The 15118-nt window shown below is 54.5% G+C and overlaps 7 protein-coding genes across 7 annotated transcripts; 4 read left to right on the forward strand and 3 right to left on the reverse strand.

Moving 5' to 3' along the window:
* Window positions 1–427: 427 nt before the first annotated feature.
* M409DRAFT_64327 (glycoside hydrolase family 43 protein) lies at window positions 428–1675 on the forward strand (the record flags this gene model as incomplete). Its single annotated transcript, XM_033816024.1, has 2 exons — window positions 428–513; window positions 715–1675. The coding sequence occupies 2 exons, from the start codon at window positions 428–430 to the stop codon at window positions 1673–1675; spliced, it is 1047 nt and encodes a 348-aa protein (XP_033671583.1).
* An 836-nt stretch (window positions 1676–2511) lies between these two features.
* On the forward strand, window positions 2512–5074 carry M409DRAFT_19510 (uncharacterized protein; the record flags this gene model as incomplete). The annotated part of the gene is made up of 3 exons (XM_033804974.1): window positions 2512–3429; window positions 3477–4257; window positions 4353–5074. The coding sequence occupies 3 exons, from the start codon at window positions 2512–2514 to the stop codon at window positions 5072–5074; spliced, it is 2421 nt and encodes an 806-aa protein (XP_033671584.1).
* Window positions 5075–5569: 495 nt separating this feature from the next.
* Window positions 5570–6079, reverse strand: M409DRAFT_19511 (uncharacterized protein; the record flags this gene model as incomplete). Its single annotated transcript, XM_033804975.1, has 2 exons — window positions 5570–5958; window positions 6013–6079. 2 exons carry the CDS (start codon window positions 6077–6079, stop codon window positions 5570–5572), a joined length of 456 nt encoding a protein of 151 aa, XP_033671585.1.
* Window positions 6080–6796: 717 nt separating this feature from the next.
* Window positions 6797–8614, reverse strand: M409DRAFT_51694 (uncharacterized protein; the record flags this gene model as incomplete). The annotated part of the gene is made up of 1 exon (XM_033811873.1): window positions 6797–8614. The coding sequence occupies one exon, from the start codon at window positions 8612–8614 to the stop codon at window positions 6797–6799; it is 1818 nt and encodes a 605-aa protein (XP_033671586.1).
* A 369-nt stretch (window positions 8615–8983) lies between these two features.
* On the forward strand, window positions 8984–11552 carry M409DRAFT_51695 (uncharacterized protein; the record flags this gene model as incomplete). The annotated part of the gene is made up of 7 exons (XM_033811874.1): window positions 8984–9072; window positions 9176–9486; window positions 9835–10046; window positions 10275–10432; window positions 10852–10926; window positions 10957–10978; window positions 11058–11552. The coding sequence occupies 7 exons, from the start codon at window positions 8984–8986 to the stop codon at window positions 11550–11552; spliced, it is 1362 nt and encodes a 453-aa protein (XP_033671587.1).
* A 444-nt stretch (window positions 11553–11996) lies between these two features.
* Window positions 11997–13756, reverse strand: M409DRAFT_19513 (uncharacterized protein; the record flags this gene model as incomplete). Its single annotated transcript, XM_033804976.1, has 2 exons — window positions 11997–12599; window positions 12653–13756. 2 exons carry the CDS (start codon window positions 13754–13756, stop codon window positions 11997–11999), a joined length of 1707 nt encoding a protein of 568 aa, XP_033671588.1.
* A 213-nt stretch (window positions 13757–13969) lies between these two features.
* On the forward strand, window positions 13970–14752 carry M409DRAFT_19514 (uncharacterized protein; the record flags this gene model as incomplete). Its single annotated transcript, XM_033804977.1, has 2 exons — window positions 13970–14329; window positions 14393–14752. The coding sequence occupies 2 exons, from the start codon at window positions 13970–13972 to the stop codon at window positions 14750–14752; spliced, it is 720 nt and encodes a 239-aa protein (XP_033671589.1).
* Between the last annotated feature and the right edge of the window lie 366 nt (window positions 14753–15118).

Below are 15118 nucleotides of genomic sequence, written 5' to 3' on the forward strand. Positions count from 1 at the left end.
GAGGCGTTGCTTCTTCTGTAGTAGCGGATCGTAGCTACTGTCTAGGAAGTTGTATTTGGTTGAGAGGCTTTCTGAGACTGTAGGCTGCGTTATACTGCGCTGGAATTCGTTCAAGAACCACTGCTGGAGTTGTTTTTGAGTTAGCTGAGGGTGTTGTTGTGCATATTGACGAAGGGCCTTCCTTTGAGAGACTGAAAGGCCAGGTGTCTTGCGGTCTGAAGGCATCTTTTTGATACCTGGTTTAGCCAATAAATTGATCAGGTTAAGGCAATATAGGCAGGTAAGAGGTTCACACCGAATTTTAGAAGTTGAAGCTGAAAGTATAGCGTTAAAGAGGTTATGTTCCTACGGAATATTGCGTTATCCAGGTTTGACTGTATAGGGTTGTCGATCTTCCAGGAACAGGTTCTCTTTCGAGGACGGAGTTATGTGGTTTGTGGGATTCGATGGAACTTCGCCCCTACTTTGCTCCTTCGTGGCTTTGCCATGGGAGCGGATGGTGTTGTGGAGGTGGTATGGCGTAGAGGGCGTCCTTCGTTCGATTGGAGTTGTTATATCAAGTAGAAGTCTTCTCGTTTTTTCTGGTCATTGGTCTCGTTGTTGTGTATAGTCAACTCTCGCAACCATTATGTATTCATTCATCTCGTATCCTTCCCTACCTCTAGCATTATCGCTACTTTCTGGTTTGGCATCTGGCACACCAACGCCCAACAGCTTTCGACTAGGCAAGAGAGATCCAAATACCGACGTCCTTGGAGGAGCGAACTTCCCAGATCCAACTATCATCAACGTCGAAGGCACAAGCTATGCCTTTGGAACGGTCGACGGACAAGGCCATCAGGTCCCTGTAGTCAGCAATCCAGACTTCAATAATCCTTCGGGCTGGTCTTCCATATCGGACAGCTTTCCCAGCGAAGGTGTTCCCGCATTTGGTCCCAATGGATGGGCGGCTCCAGATACTGTGTGGGCACCAGATGTCGTGCGGCTCACAGACTACGACAGTAGCTTCGCGATGTACTACTCGCCTGCGCTGCAGTCAAATGGCGGGATCCATTGCGTGGGAGTTGCTCGCAGTGCAAATATTGCTGGTCCATACAACGATTCTTCATCCGAACCATGGGTCTGTCCTCAAGAAGCTGGTGGTGCGATTGATGCCGCCGGTTTCCTCGACTCTGACAACACCCGATACGTGCTGTACAAGATCGATGGCCCGGCAGTGAACAATGGCGGATATTGCGCTAGTCAGGACAACATCGTCACCAATACTTCTCTCATGCTCCAGCAGACGCAATCTGATGGCTACACCAAGGTCGGCAGCCCAGTGAGCATCTGGAACAACCAAGGCGTGGAGGACCACTACCAAGCCGAAGCGCCGTCTCTTCTTAAAAGCGACGACGGGACGTACTTTCTCTTTTACAGCACGGGCTGTTACACGGACGGCAGCTATACCACCAAGTACGTGACCTCCACCTCAGGCATTTTCGGCCCATACGGCAACCCGCAGCTGCTGCTCAAGGACGGCGATTTTGGCCAGTTTGGGCCTGGAGGCGCAGACATCACGCTCGCAGGCGGGCAGATGGTGTACCACTCGCTCAAGAACAATGACATCGCCCAAGGGCGCGTGATGAACACTGCCACGCTCACGCTCGAAGGGCAATCGGCGCGAATAAATTAGGATTGGCTGTGTTGAGGGTCGACGGAGCCAATAATGCCAGCGGCGCACTGGGCACCGAGTGCTAGGGCGTAGCGCAGGGTGGTTTAATGAAGGATTTGATTAACGACTTGATGAGGGAGAAAGTGTGTACTTTTATGCTGTACAGTAGTATCGCAGAATGAACGAGGGCATGCTCTCAGTCCGCGCGGTCAAATCAGGCCGGAGCGTCGTACAGCAGCGAGTCGCCGGGTGTCACGAACAGGTGCACGGCAGTGGCAAGTGTTTGGTTGACAGAGCCACATGCACCGGAAATTGGAATGCCACAGCAAGCTCTGACATCAACGCCAGTGACTTTTAGCCCAGATAGCTCGTAGCTCGGTCGTGACCTCACCGACATTGGGCGAATGCTCGAGCCTCTCCGAGGAGCAGCAGCAGCGTTTGGCCATTTTCTGCTCGTCGTCACCATCTCACGCACTGCTGCAACATTACAAGTACCGCGCGACTGCAACCGCAAGCGTCACGGCGAGGATTGCGTGGGTATCATCGACGACTGACTGCCACTGACACCAGGAAGCTTTGCGATATTGGATCCGTGCCAACCGGCCCGACGTCATCGAACTCTATTCCCACGAGCCCACGGCGACGCTGCACCTTGCGGGCATCCTTTGTCCACCACCACGACGCCTGCTGCCGGCCCTGCCCGCTCGCAGCTCGACTCCCTCGTCACCCATTCTGTGCGACAGGGTTGTCCCTATTGCTATAATCCTCGACCCGGTCGCTGCAGAACGTCACCCGACCGACCAGCCTAGACAAGTCGTTAAAGTATCGCCCGCGGAGATCGAGCAAGCGTTGACACCATGTCGGCGCCGTACGGCACAGTCCCACAGCCCAACGTCGCTGGCTATGGCACCCAGGATTTTGCGACCGATAGCAACCCAACAATGAGCTCGCCATTGGGACAGTCCGCCATGAACCACCAGGGCGGCTCGTACAGCGAAGACTATGAGGGCTCCTCCGTCGCGGGAGGCCTCAATCGTTCGGCGTCGCGAGCGTCGCAGTCGTCGACGGCCATTGGAGGCGGCGTCTCACGAAACAACACCCTCAAGAAACGAAACAGCGTAAAGAGATCCGCCAGCTTGAAGCGCAGCGGTAGCAAGCGCAGTCTCAAGGCTGGCAGTCTGAAAGGCTTTGGCGGAGGTGTGGCCGACAGCGAAGACTTCCACAGCGCGTTCTTCACACCCGTCCCAACCACTGGTGCGCCGACCGAAATCCTCGCCAACCGCTTCCAAGCATGGAGACAACTGCTGAAATCGCTCATTACCTACTTCCGCGAGATTCAGAGCTCTTACGACACCCGCGCCAAGGCCCTGCATAAGGTGCAGAACACCATCTCGAATATCAGCCATCCGAGTGTGTTTATGAGCGATAATGGTCTCGCAGATGCCGCACGCATTCTGGATGAGTACCACAAACGTTCCATTTCCGAAGCGAACAAGTCGAAAGAGATCGAGAACGATGTCATTGGCGCGTTGACGGGTCTGAGGAGCGATTTGGGACAGAAGATCAAGGAGATCAAGAATCTAAGTGGCGACTTCAAGAACTCGGTGGAGAAGGAGAAGGAGACCACACGCAAAGAGGTTGAGAAGCTGCAGGAGGCGATACAATACGCAGACCACACCGAGGGCGCACTGGGCAAGGGTGATCCATATGTGGTCAGACTGGGTGTGGACCGAGCCATTGAGAAGCAGATTGATGAGGAGAACTACCTTCACAGGGTATGTATTGCAAAAATATGGATGTTTACTAGACTGACGTGAACCAGGCCTACCTCAACCTCGAAAGCTCCGGACGCGAGCTCGAGTCTATCGTTGTTGGCGAGATCCAGAAGGCTTACAACGCTCTTGCTGGTATCCTCAAGCGCGAGGGCGACGATGCCTACAATGCGGTCGAGAATCTGAGGGCAGGCCCAATCGCCATGCCAAAGGATCAGGAGTGGTTCCAATTTGTAACCAACGATCCACACTTTGTCGACCCAAGCATCCCCATACGCCGTGTGGAAGACATCCAGTACCCGGGCAAAAACCATCCAGCTGCGACCGAGATTCGAGCCGGCATGCTGGAGCGCAAGAGCAAGTACTTGAAGTCGTACACCCCTGGATGGTACGTGTTGTCACCTACTCATCTACATGAGTTCAAGTCCGCGGACAAGATCTACTCGCAGCCACCTGTGATGTCTCTGTACTTGCTTGATCAGAAGCTTGGCTCGCACTCAGAAAGAGGCTCGTCCTCCCACAAGTTCATGCTCAAGGGCAAGCAGTCTGGCGGTATGCACAAAGGCCACAATTGGGTCTTCCGCGCAGAGAGCTACGACACGATGATGGCCTGGTTCGAGGATATCCGCATCCTGACTGAAAAGACCGGCGAGGAGCGAAACGCATTCGTCCGCAAGCACGCTAGGAGCGTCAGTGGAACGAGCGACCGAGGCACGGTGAGCAGCGATGGACTGGAAGAGGATGAGGCAGACGCGGTACCCTACTCCGCCGACGCAGCCAGCCTGGCCGAGCAGAATCCACCCGAGCAAAGGCCGCAACGACCGCAGCCAGGTGAGTGAGTGCTGCCCCCTTCTTGCCTTGCATTGCGTTGCTTTCTCACACTCGTTCACCGTTAGGCTGACGTGGTGATTGTTGCGTTTCATTAGGCGGACGATTCCCGTCTGATGTCGTACTCCGCAAGACGGGCACTATGAGTGACGGCGCGGATTCGGATGATGATGATATCGCTGCGCTCGGTGTAGGCGCTGGTGTGGGAGCAGTCGGAGCTGCTGCCGCCTATGGAAGCAAGGATCCGTACCACATGGATGGGGTTCGTTCGGCGTCGGCATACACGAGCAACACTGCCAACACCTCTGGTGCGGGTACATATATCGATGATACCCCGTCAACCGCACCAGTCCAGACTCAGTCGTACGCCTTGCCCACTGAGGCCGCTCAGCCTGTCAACCAGCAACAACCACCATCGTCGTCTTTTTTAGGGGGAAGTGAGCTGGACCGCCACAACTCATCCTACGGTGACTGGATGGCTCCAGCAGCTGCAGGTGTGGCCGGTGCAGGAATTGGAGCTGTGGGCGTGGATGCATACCGCCGGCATCAGCGTGATGCTGAGGTCCCTCAGACCGATGCCATCGATCATGCCAACATCGCGGCCGTCAACGCGAACAAGGAAGTTGTTCCTCCAGCCCCAGCTGCTACTTCCGCCGGTGTCGGTAATGTCGCCGCCATCCCGCTCGGCGGACACGAAAAGGACGGAGCCCACGAAACCGGTCAATTCTTCCCCCAAGTCGTCAGACACGACACCGACATCAGCGTGTCCAAACTTCACGTTCCAGGCCAATTCCCACGCCAAGCCAGCAGCAGGAACTGAAACGCACACAATCTTCACCTCATAACAGAATGGTACACAGTTCGACGACAGCAGGACAAGAGACACACAGAAGATCTTGGAATATGGCAGGAAAGGGATGGGTTGGGAATTTCGCGCTTTTTTGGTTTGTGGTTTTCCTTTCTGTACACGCATGGCATTGTGATGACCAGCGCTTTTTTGGTGAGCGAGCGAGCATTCCGTCCACGATGAGATATATATATCCCCTAAGTAGTGTCTGTAGTCTCCTATGTGTGGAGGCAATTAATAAGTGTTTCGTTTGCTTGTTGGTTTCGATAGAAGATGGGTTCCTTATCCATCTCCATTTTCGTCTCTCGCCACCACCTCGAATCCTCGCACTGGCATACCATCAAACTTCCATCGTCGATAACACCACCCAAAACTCGCCCTCCCATCCACCATCTCAACCCCGAGCCCTCTCACCCCCTGGCAACCCTCCCCTCCTCACCTCTCCCTCCCTCCACTAGATCCCTCCACTCACCTCTCCACCCCACCCCAACCAGCAACAACCCTCCCCCTCTCCCCCTCCCCAAAACACACGACCCCGTTCCCCAAAGCCCGCACAAGCATCTGCACGCTCCTCTCGCCGTGGAAATCACTCGCCGAACGCAATTTGTCCAGGTCGTTGGCGAATTCTTGCGTCGTGCGGTGGAGGTAGAAGGTTTGGAAGAGGTTGTCCACTTTGGCGTTGTTGGGTTTGGTTGTTGTGGTGGAGGGAGGGGTGGGGGTTGTTGAGGGGGCGGAGGAGGGATTGTTGGAGGGTTTGGGTGAAATTCTTGGAGAGTCTGCTACATGGTCATTGAGGATCTTGGTTTCGTTGTCGTTCTCATTATCAGAGGCTGATGAGGAAGAAGAAGAAGATTCAACTATATCCATCTCGTTAGCAAAACATCCCCTTCGAACATCGAAATTTCACATACCCTCCGTCCTCGCCTTCCGTTTATTCCTCCTCGCTTTCTTCTCGACTTTCTGATTGTTAGGCGGCATGACGACCGCAAACCAATCAATCTGATGTGATTGGCAGAGATTCGTTCGTTCGGTCGTTAATCCGAATTTTTTCTTTTGGACCACACGAGACAAAACAGAGATGGAGTAAAGTCCGAAAGATGCGATCTGATTCGGATCGTGGCGCAGCAGCTGGAGCGGCAGGCCTTGGGCTTGGGCTTGGCGGGGTGTCTCGACATGCTGTTACAGTCTCCCTTTCGCGGTTGATTGAACATCGACCTTTCATCTCTTCAACTTTCATCACGCCATCTCTAGGAGCTAGGCATTGAACGACTTCGCATCCCAGCTCAAAACCCTTCTATTCTCGACAAACAACCTCACCGGATTGACTGGCACGGACCTCAATGATCATTAATTCCATTTCAGACATTAAGGCTATCTCAGACGAACATCTATCGCCGGAAGGAAAACAAAATCATCATCAAAAGCGATCTGGACGCCTGCCCGGACAGGCAACAAGAAAAAAGGGTATCTTCGACGCTTCCCGATCAAAACGATGGCTATCCAAGAAAAGCCCAAGAACAGCCGCGCCATGTCTCGTCACGATCATGCAGTATTATTGCGTGGCTTTCATCAAAGATCGACTTTGAAGCGAAATCCTCCGCTGCTCTTTCTATCCTTTTTCGTAGGTCTCGTAAGTCTTTTAGTCGCCGCACGCATGCGGATGCTTATTATGTGTCTGTCGGTCGAATGCTTCCATCACGACGTCGCTAACGGCTTTCCAGCAGCGGCTCTTTCTTTCCTCATCGCCCAGCCTTTGATGGCGAACACGACGACTTCCCAGCCTAGAATGATACCGGTCAGGCCCATCGAAACGGTGAAGATGGTCATAGCGTCCAAGCCGTTCGACTCGATCGCCCAGACGATGTCCGAAGCGCTGTTCATGAACAGAATGCCACCCGCTGTCAAGCAAAAGCTGGCCACGATCTCGCTCGGCGGCCTCGAAGGGAAGTGCGACGTCGGTGGCTTGAGGTAGAGGGAGATGTATGTCACGCCTCGCGCCAGTGCGAAAGCGCTGAACAGACCTCCCCACTGCGCATGCAACATGGTCGACACCATCGACTGCTGGTGGTGTGCCGACATCATCATGCCCAGCAACATGATTGTGAGCCCCGGCATTGGATTCAATGGCACCCGGTAAGTCTTTGGCTCTTCCCAGCGCTGATCATGATCGTGCGGCTCTTCTGCGGCTCCACCTGCGGCGAAGCGGGAGGCGCCTGCAAGGTGGTCTTCCTTGCTCTTCTGCACCTCGACAGTCGTGTTCAACAAGTCTCGAACCCACTTGGACTCGATCAACATCCCCAAGAGACCGCCGCCGAAAAACAGAACGGTGATGCTGAGATGTTCGAGGTCGGAGGCCGTCCACTCGCTACCCCAGTTGTTCAGATGCTCCAAGAAGACATTGCTGGCACCGTACAGCCAGATGACGAACGACTCTGTGAACTCTGCAGATGGTACCCTCGACTTCCACTTGGAGACGACTGGTCGCTGTGGGCGAACGTTCCAGGCCCAGCCAAACTCGGTGAAAGCTCCCATCCATCTGCCGAGAGTGAGCAGGCCATACCAGACGAAGATGCCACCCTTGATGTAGTGCGCGAGACCAGAGAAGATCTGCCTGTTACGGAAGAGGCCTCCAGAGACGATAAATCCAGTGGTCAGTGCCGCGAAACCCAAGAGCAACAAGAACTTCTCCAGGACGATCTGGCAGAAGCGAACGACCTTGGAAGCGCGCTGTGTTGAGAAGCGACGCACACTCTTGGAGATGAATCTGTCGACCCTGTTGTTGCCGAGGAAGCCTCTCTTCTCCGGCTCCTGGTCCTTGTCCTCGTCGAAGTCGTCGTCGTCGATTGGCAGCTCTGGCTTCTGGTAGACAGAGTCAGAAGAGTTCTGGCGCGAGTGGCCAAAAAGCGACGCCGAGTTGCGCTCGGTTCCTTGGCCAGAATCTCTTGAATGCCTTGGTGGTGTTTCATCGTGAAACTGGTTGTACTCTGCCATCCTTTGAGGTGTCAACGGCCTGCCCTGCTCGAGGGATGCCCTTCGCTTGCTCTTGTACTCGCCGTACGCGACGTAGAAAGACATGATTGTCCAGGCAATGGTGAAGCCCGTCGTCGCCCATCCCAGGCCGTGATGGGCGTTGTTAGGGTAGAGATCGGGTGTTGAAGCATTGTACACGACTGCAGTGAAGACACCGAGGCCATTCAGGATGTGGAAGAAGACCTGCGCTGGGAGATGGTACCTGGACCGCCCAATGCTCAGCATAATCGCCAAGGGCATTGCGATGAACCAGGCCAGGACCATCAAGACTGTATGCGCCAGATGCCATCCGAAGTAATGTGGATGGCGAAAGTAGCTTTCTAATCTGTGCGCAATCGCTGTAGGAGAGTCTGGGTCTATTGGAGTCACCTTGGGACCCTCCATATCCATATCGCCTCCCTCATGGCCATGTGCTGCTACCAGTGGCAGCGCCCCGAGGAGGAGCGCCGCAGAGGTTAGGAGGACCGCGCTCCGTGCTCGCATGGGAGTGAAGCTCTCTCCGAATGTCGAAGAACGATCGTTGTGTAGGTCTAGAGTTGTTGGCGGTACTGACTGCTCTCTAGGCTTCCAGGAAGATCGAGACAGCTGGTCGAGCGAATGCGATTGAAGAGGATGTGAGTCAGCTTTGCAATAGGTGCTCGCTTGCTCTTGTGAGGGTGGGCAGGAAGCAAGGTCAGCTGGTATGCGGTGTGGCAGGTTGGGCGGAAGGTAAGAGGGAGAGTAGAAGTTTCCGACGGTGCAGCAGGCGGTCGTCGGGGATAATAAAAAGAGCTCACCCTTGCAGCATACTTCACAGGTCTGCGCCAGTGACTACATCGACCACCACGACGGCCGCCCAAAACGCCGTGATCGATGCCGCCCGCCAGGCACCGTGGACGGTTCTTCCGCTGTCGGCCCACCCAGGGCAAGGGCTGTGTGTCAGCAGTGGGAGGAGTCAGTCGGTCAGTCAGTCAGTGCGAAGGACAGCCGCACGCCGCCAGCCAGAGAGTGCCGGGCATGGCATCGCAAAACTGCTCACGTTTTCTGACGTCTGCACGCCAACAGCTGGCTGGCAGCAGCTGCAGTCGAGCTGCGAGAAGCCCGGGCCAGCAAGCGTCGCTGGCGGAGCGGCTGGCTGCATGCCAAGCACCCGTCTGGCGTGACGAGCATCCTGGCCATCCGCCGCCTCCCGGGCCAACAAGAGCAAGAGCAGCATCGAATAGCCGGTCGACGAGGACGAGACGTCGTTCAGCGTGCTCAGCAGACGATCACCAGATTGGTCCAGCGATCTGCTGCCATCGCAGCCTGCTGTTCCTCCCTCATCGGCGTCCGTGTGAGGCCGAATCCGACGGCATCGTCTATACCACTTGTGCAAGGTAAAGTTTGCGACCTCTCGTCCGTGGACGTCACCGCTCGCAGTCATCCATCAGTCATCGTCATACCACGATCCCGTCGGCGTATGTAAACGGAGGCATTCCCTCTGTCCATCCATCCTGATGCGACTGTACGTGCTGTGTGAGTGAGTGCACCAGCTGACATTCCGCCTCTCTGGTTCCGATCGATTCGGTGGCGCCAGCAACGTGACAGACCGTCTGACCAAGAGCAAGAGGAACACCGAATCCCGAATGGAATCACCCACCCAGCCCCCAACCCAAGCATCCAAGCCTTCGCAGGATCGCATTCGCACCGTAATAATTGAAACATGTATATGTCACTCTCGCAAGTATTGCAGAAAGAGCTACCCCTCTTCACAACCGCATTGTACCTCCCGCGCATCACGGTAGGGCTGCCTGGCAGCGCAGAGTTGCACATCCCACATTCGGCCGTAGTGGCCGCCCGAGAGCCGCAACAGCTGCAAGCCGACGAAGCGAGGTGCAAAGTCCGGGCGCGAAAAAAAACCACTGCGCCGATCATCTATCCGTACGTGCCGAGTATGGTGTGTCGCACAGCGAAGAAATGTCTTTCTTGTGTGTTCGTTCAGCCAGCCAAACAGACCGGATCGGTTTCTTGGGTCTGACTTTGCTGGCATGTATCTTTCTCACAGGCACCCGCACGTGCGTGAAGAGAGAGATACCCGTCAGAACCCTAAACTCCGCGGGCGCACCGTCATCGTTCACGATCTGCCTGTACTGACTTGAATGCTCATGTAAGCCCGCTTCCATAGCTCGTCGCTCACTCCATGGGGTGGTCGCTTGGTTTGGCGGAACGTGCTCACCACGACATTCCTGTTCCTTCAAAAGACGACGACACTCCTCCTCATGACATCGTTCTCAGCCCGGTTCCTTCGCACCACAAATCCTTTGCCGAATTTGCCTCGCAAAAGTAGTACCGCTTTCGAACATGTCCCGGGGTCCGTATCGGAAAGGCCAAGCCTTGCGAAGCTTTAACGCTGCAGTGGAAGAGGATCGAAGACGGGGAATTGTCGGTTCCCACCATCAATGGGGAAGAATCGCGACTCCGAGGATCCCGGATTGAAAGACATTCTTGCAGTCTCTCACCCGCGAATACGACATACATAATCATGACAAGACCGAAGAATGAATGTAGCCATTGCCCAGACGTATATTCGGACGAATCCAAGAATCCGTAAGACATGTACGAATACGTCTTACAAGAATATCTGCTCCAAGAATATAGCGACGATTCTCGCCTAGATGACTGACATCCCCTGTCAAACGTCTTCCCAGCATTCTTTCCCCGGCGATTTCGATTTCGGTTCCGCATAGCTACAGGCATTATAGAGCAGATGAACGATTAGCCGGAGTCGGATCGCGGATACACGCTCGACCAACCCTCTTGCTGGTTGTTCATGTTAGGTAAGTCCTAATTACTACACTGGGAAGTAGCAACTTTGCACTGCACGTGCTTGTATGGAGGAGTGCGTGTTGGCTGCGCCGCCGTCTTCGTATCTCGACGACGGGGAATGCCTAGTTCTATTTCCTCGTAGGCGGCAACAATTCTGAAACCTTTGAGATCTGGATTGGGGAATAGCAACGTAGGACAAGACGAACGAGCACAAATGCATCCGTATTCGTCTCCTCGTGTCGAAGACAAGGCATTGATCGAGGACAAGATCATGATCGCGGCATGCGGGGACTCATCCAGCCATTCTTCCCACAACAAGCAATTGCGTAGGATGCCCCATCACAGCACAGCCATCCTCATCATCATGAGCACGATTCACTCGCAATCCACTCGCAATGCCCAGAAACCTCCAATCCAGAACGATCGCCAGAGTCAGAACCCCCTTGCACATCCTCGACCAGGCTCCAGCATTACTGTAACACTCATCGCAAAACCCCCTCCCCATATGTGCTTAGATAGCGATAGCGATAGCGATTCGATAACCCAACTACCACAAAAGGCAGTAGTAACGCAGGAATGTAGGATCGAGATCCTGAGCCGCTATACCCACGCCCGTATATCCGCACGGCGTGACTGAAAGCCCTACCCTGTCCTCCTACATTGCGAGTGCGAAATTGCCGTGAGCGGTAATTGATGCTTGCGTCGAGCCACGAAAGACGTACGTATGTTTGCCATATGCCGTGAATTCCGTGTCTCGTGTTTGTCTGTCGGATGGGATGGATCCTTCTTTTCGATGATGGCCGATGTAGGCGATGGGAGAAAGGGGACGGGGACGGGGTTAAGATGATGATGAAGGTTTCGTAGGTAGGATTGTTGGGGAGGGATGGGGCTGTCTTCTAAGAGTGTATATAAATGATAATCTGCTGAACAGCTTCGCTGAAGGTCACTTTATTGACGATGCTGTGCTGTTGAACATCGATTCGATTCCGCGACCATGGGTCTCTTTCGTTCACTGTACAATGTTACTCTCAATAGGCAAAAACCTCTCCTCATGCCAGCGCATCTCCTCTTCTATACCGCTTTAATCGACTTCGCCATGATTCTGCTCCTCAGAACACTGTTTCTTATCGGCGTATATATCAAGCTTGCCCATGGGCCCAATGATGCCCGTCCGGTCGTACAAACTCCTCGCGCGGATGTAAGGGTCTAGCTTCCAGTAATTCACTGCCATCTTCTCTGCGAGTTCGTTCCTTTCTGCCGTCCTGTCTTCGCCTTTGATCCATGCTAGGGTTGCGCTCTCGTAGGCTTTGGTGAGCTCTTTCCTTTCTGCCAGAAGGGGCGCTTTCTCTTCCGTCTTGCCGAGCTCCGCGTCCTCGCCCTCATTGGGTTCAACATATTTATATTCCCAGTCTTCGTCGCCGCCCATTTCTTTCGGTATCCGTGATCGAGGGATCCACTCTTCAAGTTCCTTTTCGTTGGACGCGAAGTGGACTTTACCGGCGACCACGGGATCCAGCCATCCTTTGATGATCTTCCAGATACCGGAGAAGATCCAAGGCGCTTTATATACAAGGACGCTTCCAAGAGATTCTGGGTAGTTGGCTTCGAAGCACTTGATCATGAACTTGACGGGCGTGTAGTCCATGTTGGCCATGCTGAAGTCGGTCATATCAAAGACGATTGTCTTTCACCACATGTCAGTAAATGTATCTCAGTCAAGAGCATACCAAAACTTACCGCAGTGTCAACAGGCGGCCGCAGCATCATGCGCGCCGTTTCTATTGTGTAGACAGTAAACCGCTCCAAGCTCTCCTGGCATTGTTCACCGCCATGATGTAACCTCACTCGCACATAACAACACGGTCTGCCGTCCTTGTCCAGTCCATGGAGGAACGACTTCCCCATCCGCATCTGCGCTAAGAAGTCTTCGCCCAACTTCTTCTCCGATGCGTTGTCTGACTTGCTCTGCTCAATCGCATGGCCCTCTCCGCGTATCATGATGTCGTCGTCGACATGCATGTCTTTTAGTCGCCAGTGCAAAGTTGAAAGTGCCATGACTTGTGCAGCGTGTACATCCCATTTCCTCGCCCGCAAGAATCGCAGCAGAATCGCATCAGGGTGGTCGTGTTTCGTCATGTTCCAGAACGCCTCTTGTATTTGGTCTGGGCTCATGCTCGCCAAAGCCTCCTCGTACTCCTTGACCTGGCCGTGCTTGTCGTTATCGATGCCTACAGTGGGACTCGAGGGCTCCTCCTCTTCCTTGTTCTTCCCTCTCAGACGGGACAGCATCCCGCCCTTCTTCTTCTTGGGCGTGGTTTCTGGCGAAGTAGGCGTCCTTGAAGGGTTCAATGTGCCGTTCGCCTGAGCTTCTGAGACTTCCTCGTGAGACATGCCAAAAAACTCAAGATTCGTGGCCCACATCTCCTTCAGCTTGGTCTCCTGGTCTGCTGTGAGGTTACCCGGCCTTCCGGGGAGGTTGTTGGCTGCCATGGTGTAGAATGCTGGTTCTGCGCCGAGCGCAAAGGCGGGGATGGGAGAAACTTCTTCTGCGAGTTGCTGCCTGGGAGCTTCTTCTTTCCCAGAGTATGCTATTGTGGTATAGGCGACAGCAAAAGAGAGAACGGCGGCGATGAGGAAGGTCCTCGGGTCGATCGCAGAGTGTTTCGCAGAGGTGAAGTGTGGCTCGGCGATGCGCGAACGTCGGTGGCTCGAAGCAAAATGGCGGAGGGAGCTCCAATGCGGTTGCCTGAGGGCTGCTGGTCGGGTACCAGAGAAGAAGCAAAGTGTGCGCTGGTGGTGATGATGGTGGTGCAGGCGGAGGGCGCGGGCGGCAGCGGACATGTAGAGGTGTAGTAGTGATTATTCCGACTGCATGCGTGGTGCAAGCTGACGATGATGTCGTGTTTCGCTGTGCAGCGGTTCCTGGCGGCAGTGAGAGGCTGAGGCTCTTGGTTCCGCCGCACCGAGGGGCCTATACGCGTACAGCACTGCGCGTGGATTGAACAGGAAACAAACAAACAATTCTAACTACAAAGACACACCACTCCATTCGCCATGGCCTCAGCGACGACCACTCCAGTCGACTCTCACCACCGCGCCTCCTCGCACTCCCACTCTCGAAGTCGATCAGGCGCAATACCGTCGCGACCGACAACGCCTCTCCGACCTCCCTCCCGCACAAGTCTACGCGCATCGCAAACCACACCTACAGCAGGCGCAGCATTAGGCGGCAATGATTTCCCGCTCACCACCCTCGAACCTGCGTTTGGCGAGCTCAGCGACGCCATGGCTGATCTGGAGGCCAACATGATGCATCTCCAACTGCTGAACGAATCCATCTCGCGCTTCAATGAGAATTTCGGTGCCTTTCTGTACGGCATGAACATGACAGCGTTCTGCGTCGACTTCCCAGAAGTATGTTGATGCTAGATCTAGGGCAATCTTATTTGGATTGAAAGACTTACTGTTTCTTCACAGGCTCCCATCCCACAATCGTTCACGCGGCACACTTCCTCCTCCAATCATCTCGAGAACTCGCCTTTTCCGCAACGAAGGAATGCGCCTCCCGATAACGAAGCGACCTTCATGACGACTGATACATCGTTTGTCATGAATCCTCCTACGAGCAGTAAGCCCAGCAGCAAGTATAGCTCTGTGCCTCCTTCGACGACGAACTCGAGAGGCGGCGCAGCCTCGGCGAGAGGTCCTGCAGCAAGAGGCAGAGCTGGCGGAAGTGGTATTGCGCGTGGTACTAGTACTAGAGGTGCGAGAGGTGCGGCTGCTGGACGAGGGAGTGGGATCGCGAGGGGCGTTGGGAGAGGGAGGGGCGTGAGATGAACTTTGCCAGACTTCTAATACGTCAATCAAATCAAGCACAGGAATGTTGCCAGACGTCAAATGTGGGGACGAAGGCCATACAGGCCCGGCAAGATATTGAATGTGCCGCAGGGACTAGACACTGGTTCCGTGATTGTGTATCGCAGGCACAAGACACATTCTATGTCCGAACTGGCCTCGATGGAACCAGCACGATAGCAGGATAGCAGGATACGAGCCAAACCACACTCCGTCAAGACGCAGCAGCTGCAGACAGGGCTCACCAAAGACGCGAGCAGCGGAGTCAATGACATGGAGACCATGGAGAAGCAACATTCAGTTGCAGAGGAAGAATACATTCAAAACCTCAAATCATCGCTTCGATTG

The sequence above is a fragment of the Zasmidium cellare genome, assembly GCF_010093935.1.
Source record: "Zasmidium cellare ATCC 36951 unplaced genomic scaffold M409scaffold_7, whole genome shotgun sequence".
Classification (NCBI taxonomy): domain Eukaryota; kingdom Fungi; phylum Ascomycota; class Dothideomycetes; order Mycosphaerellales; family Mycosphaerellaceae; genus Zasmidium; species Zasmidium cellare.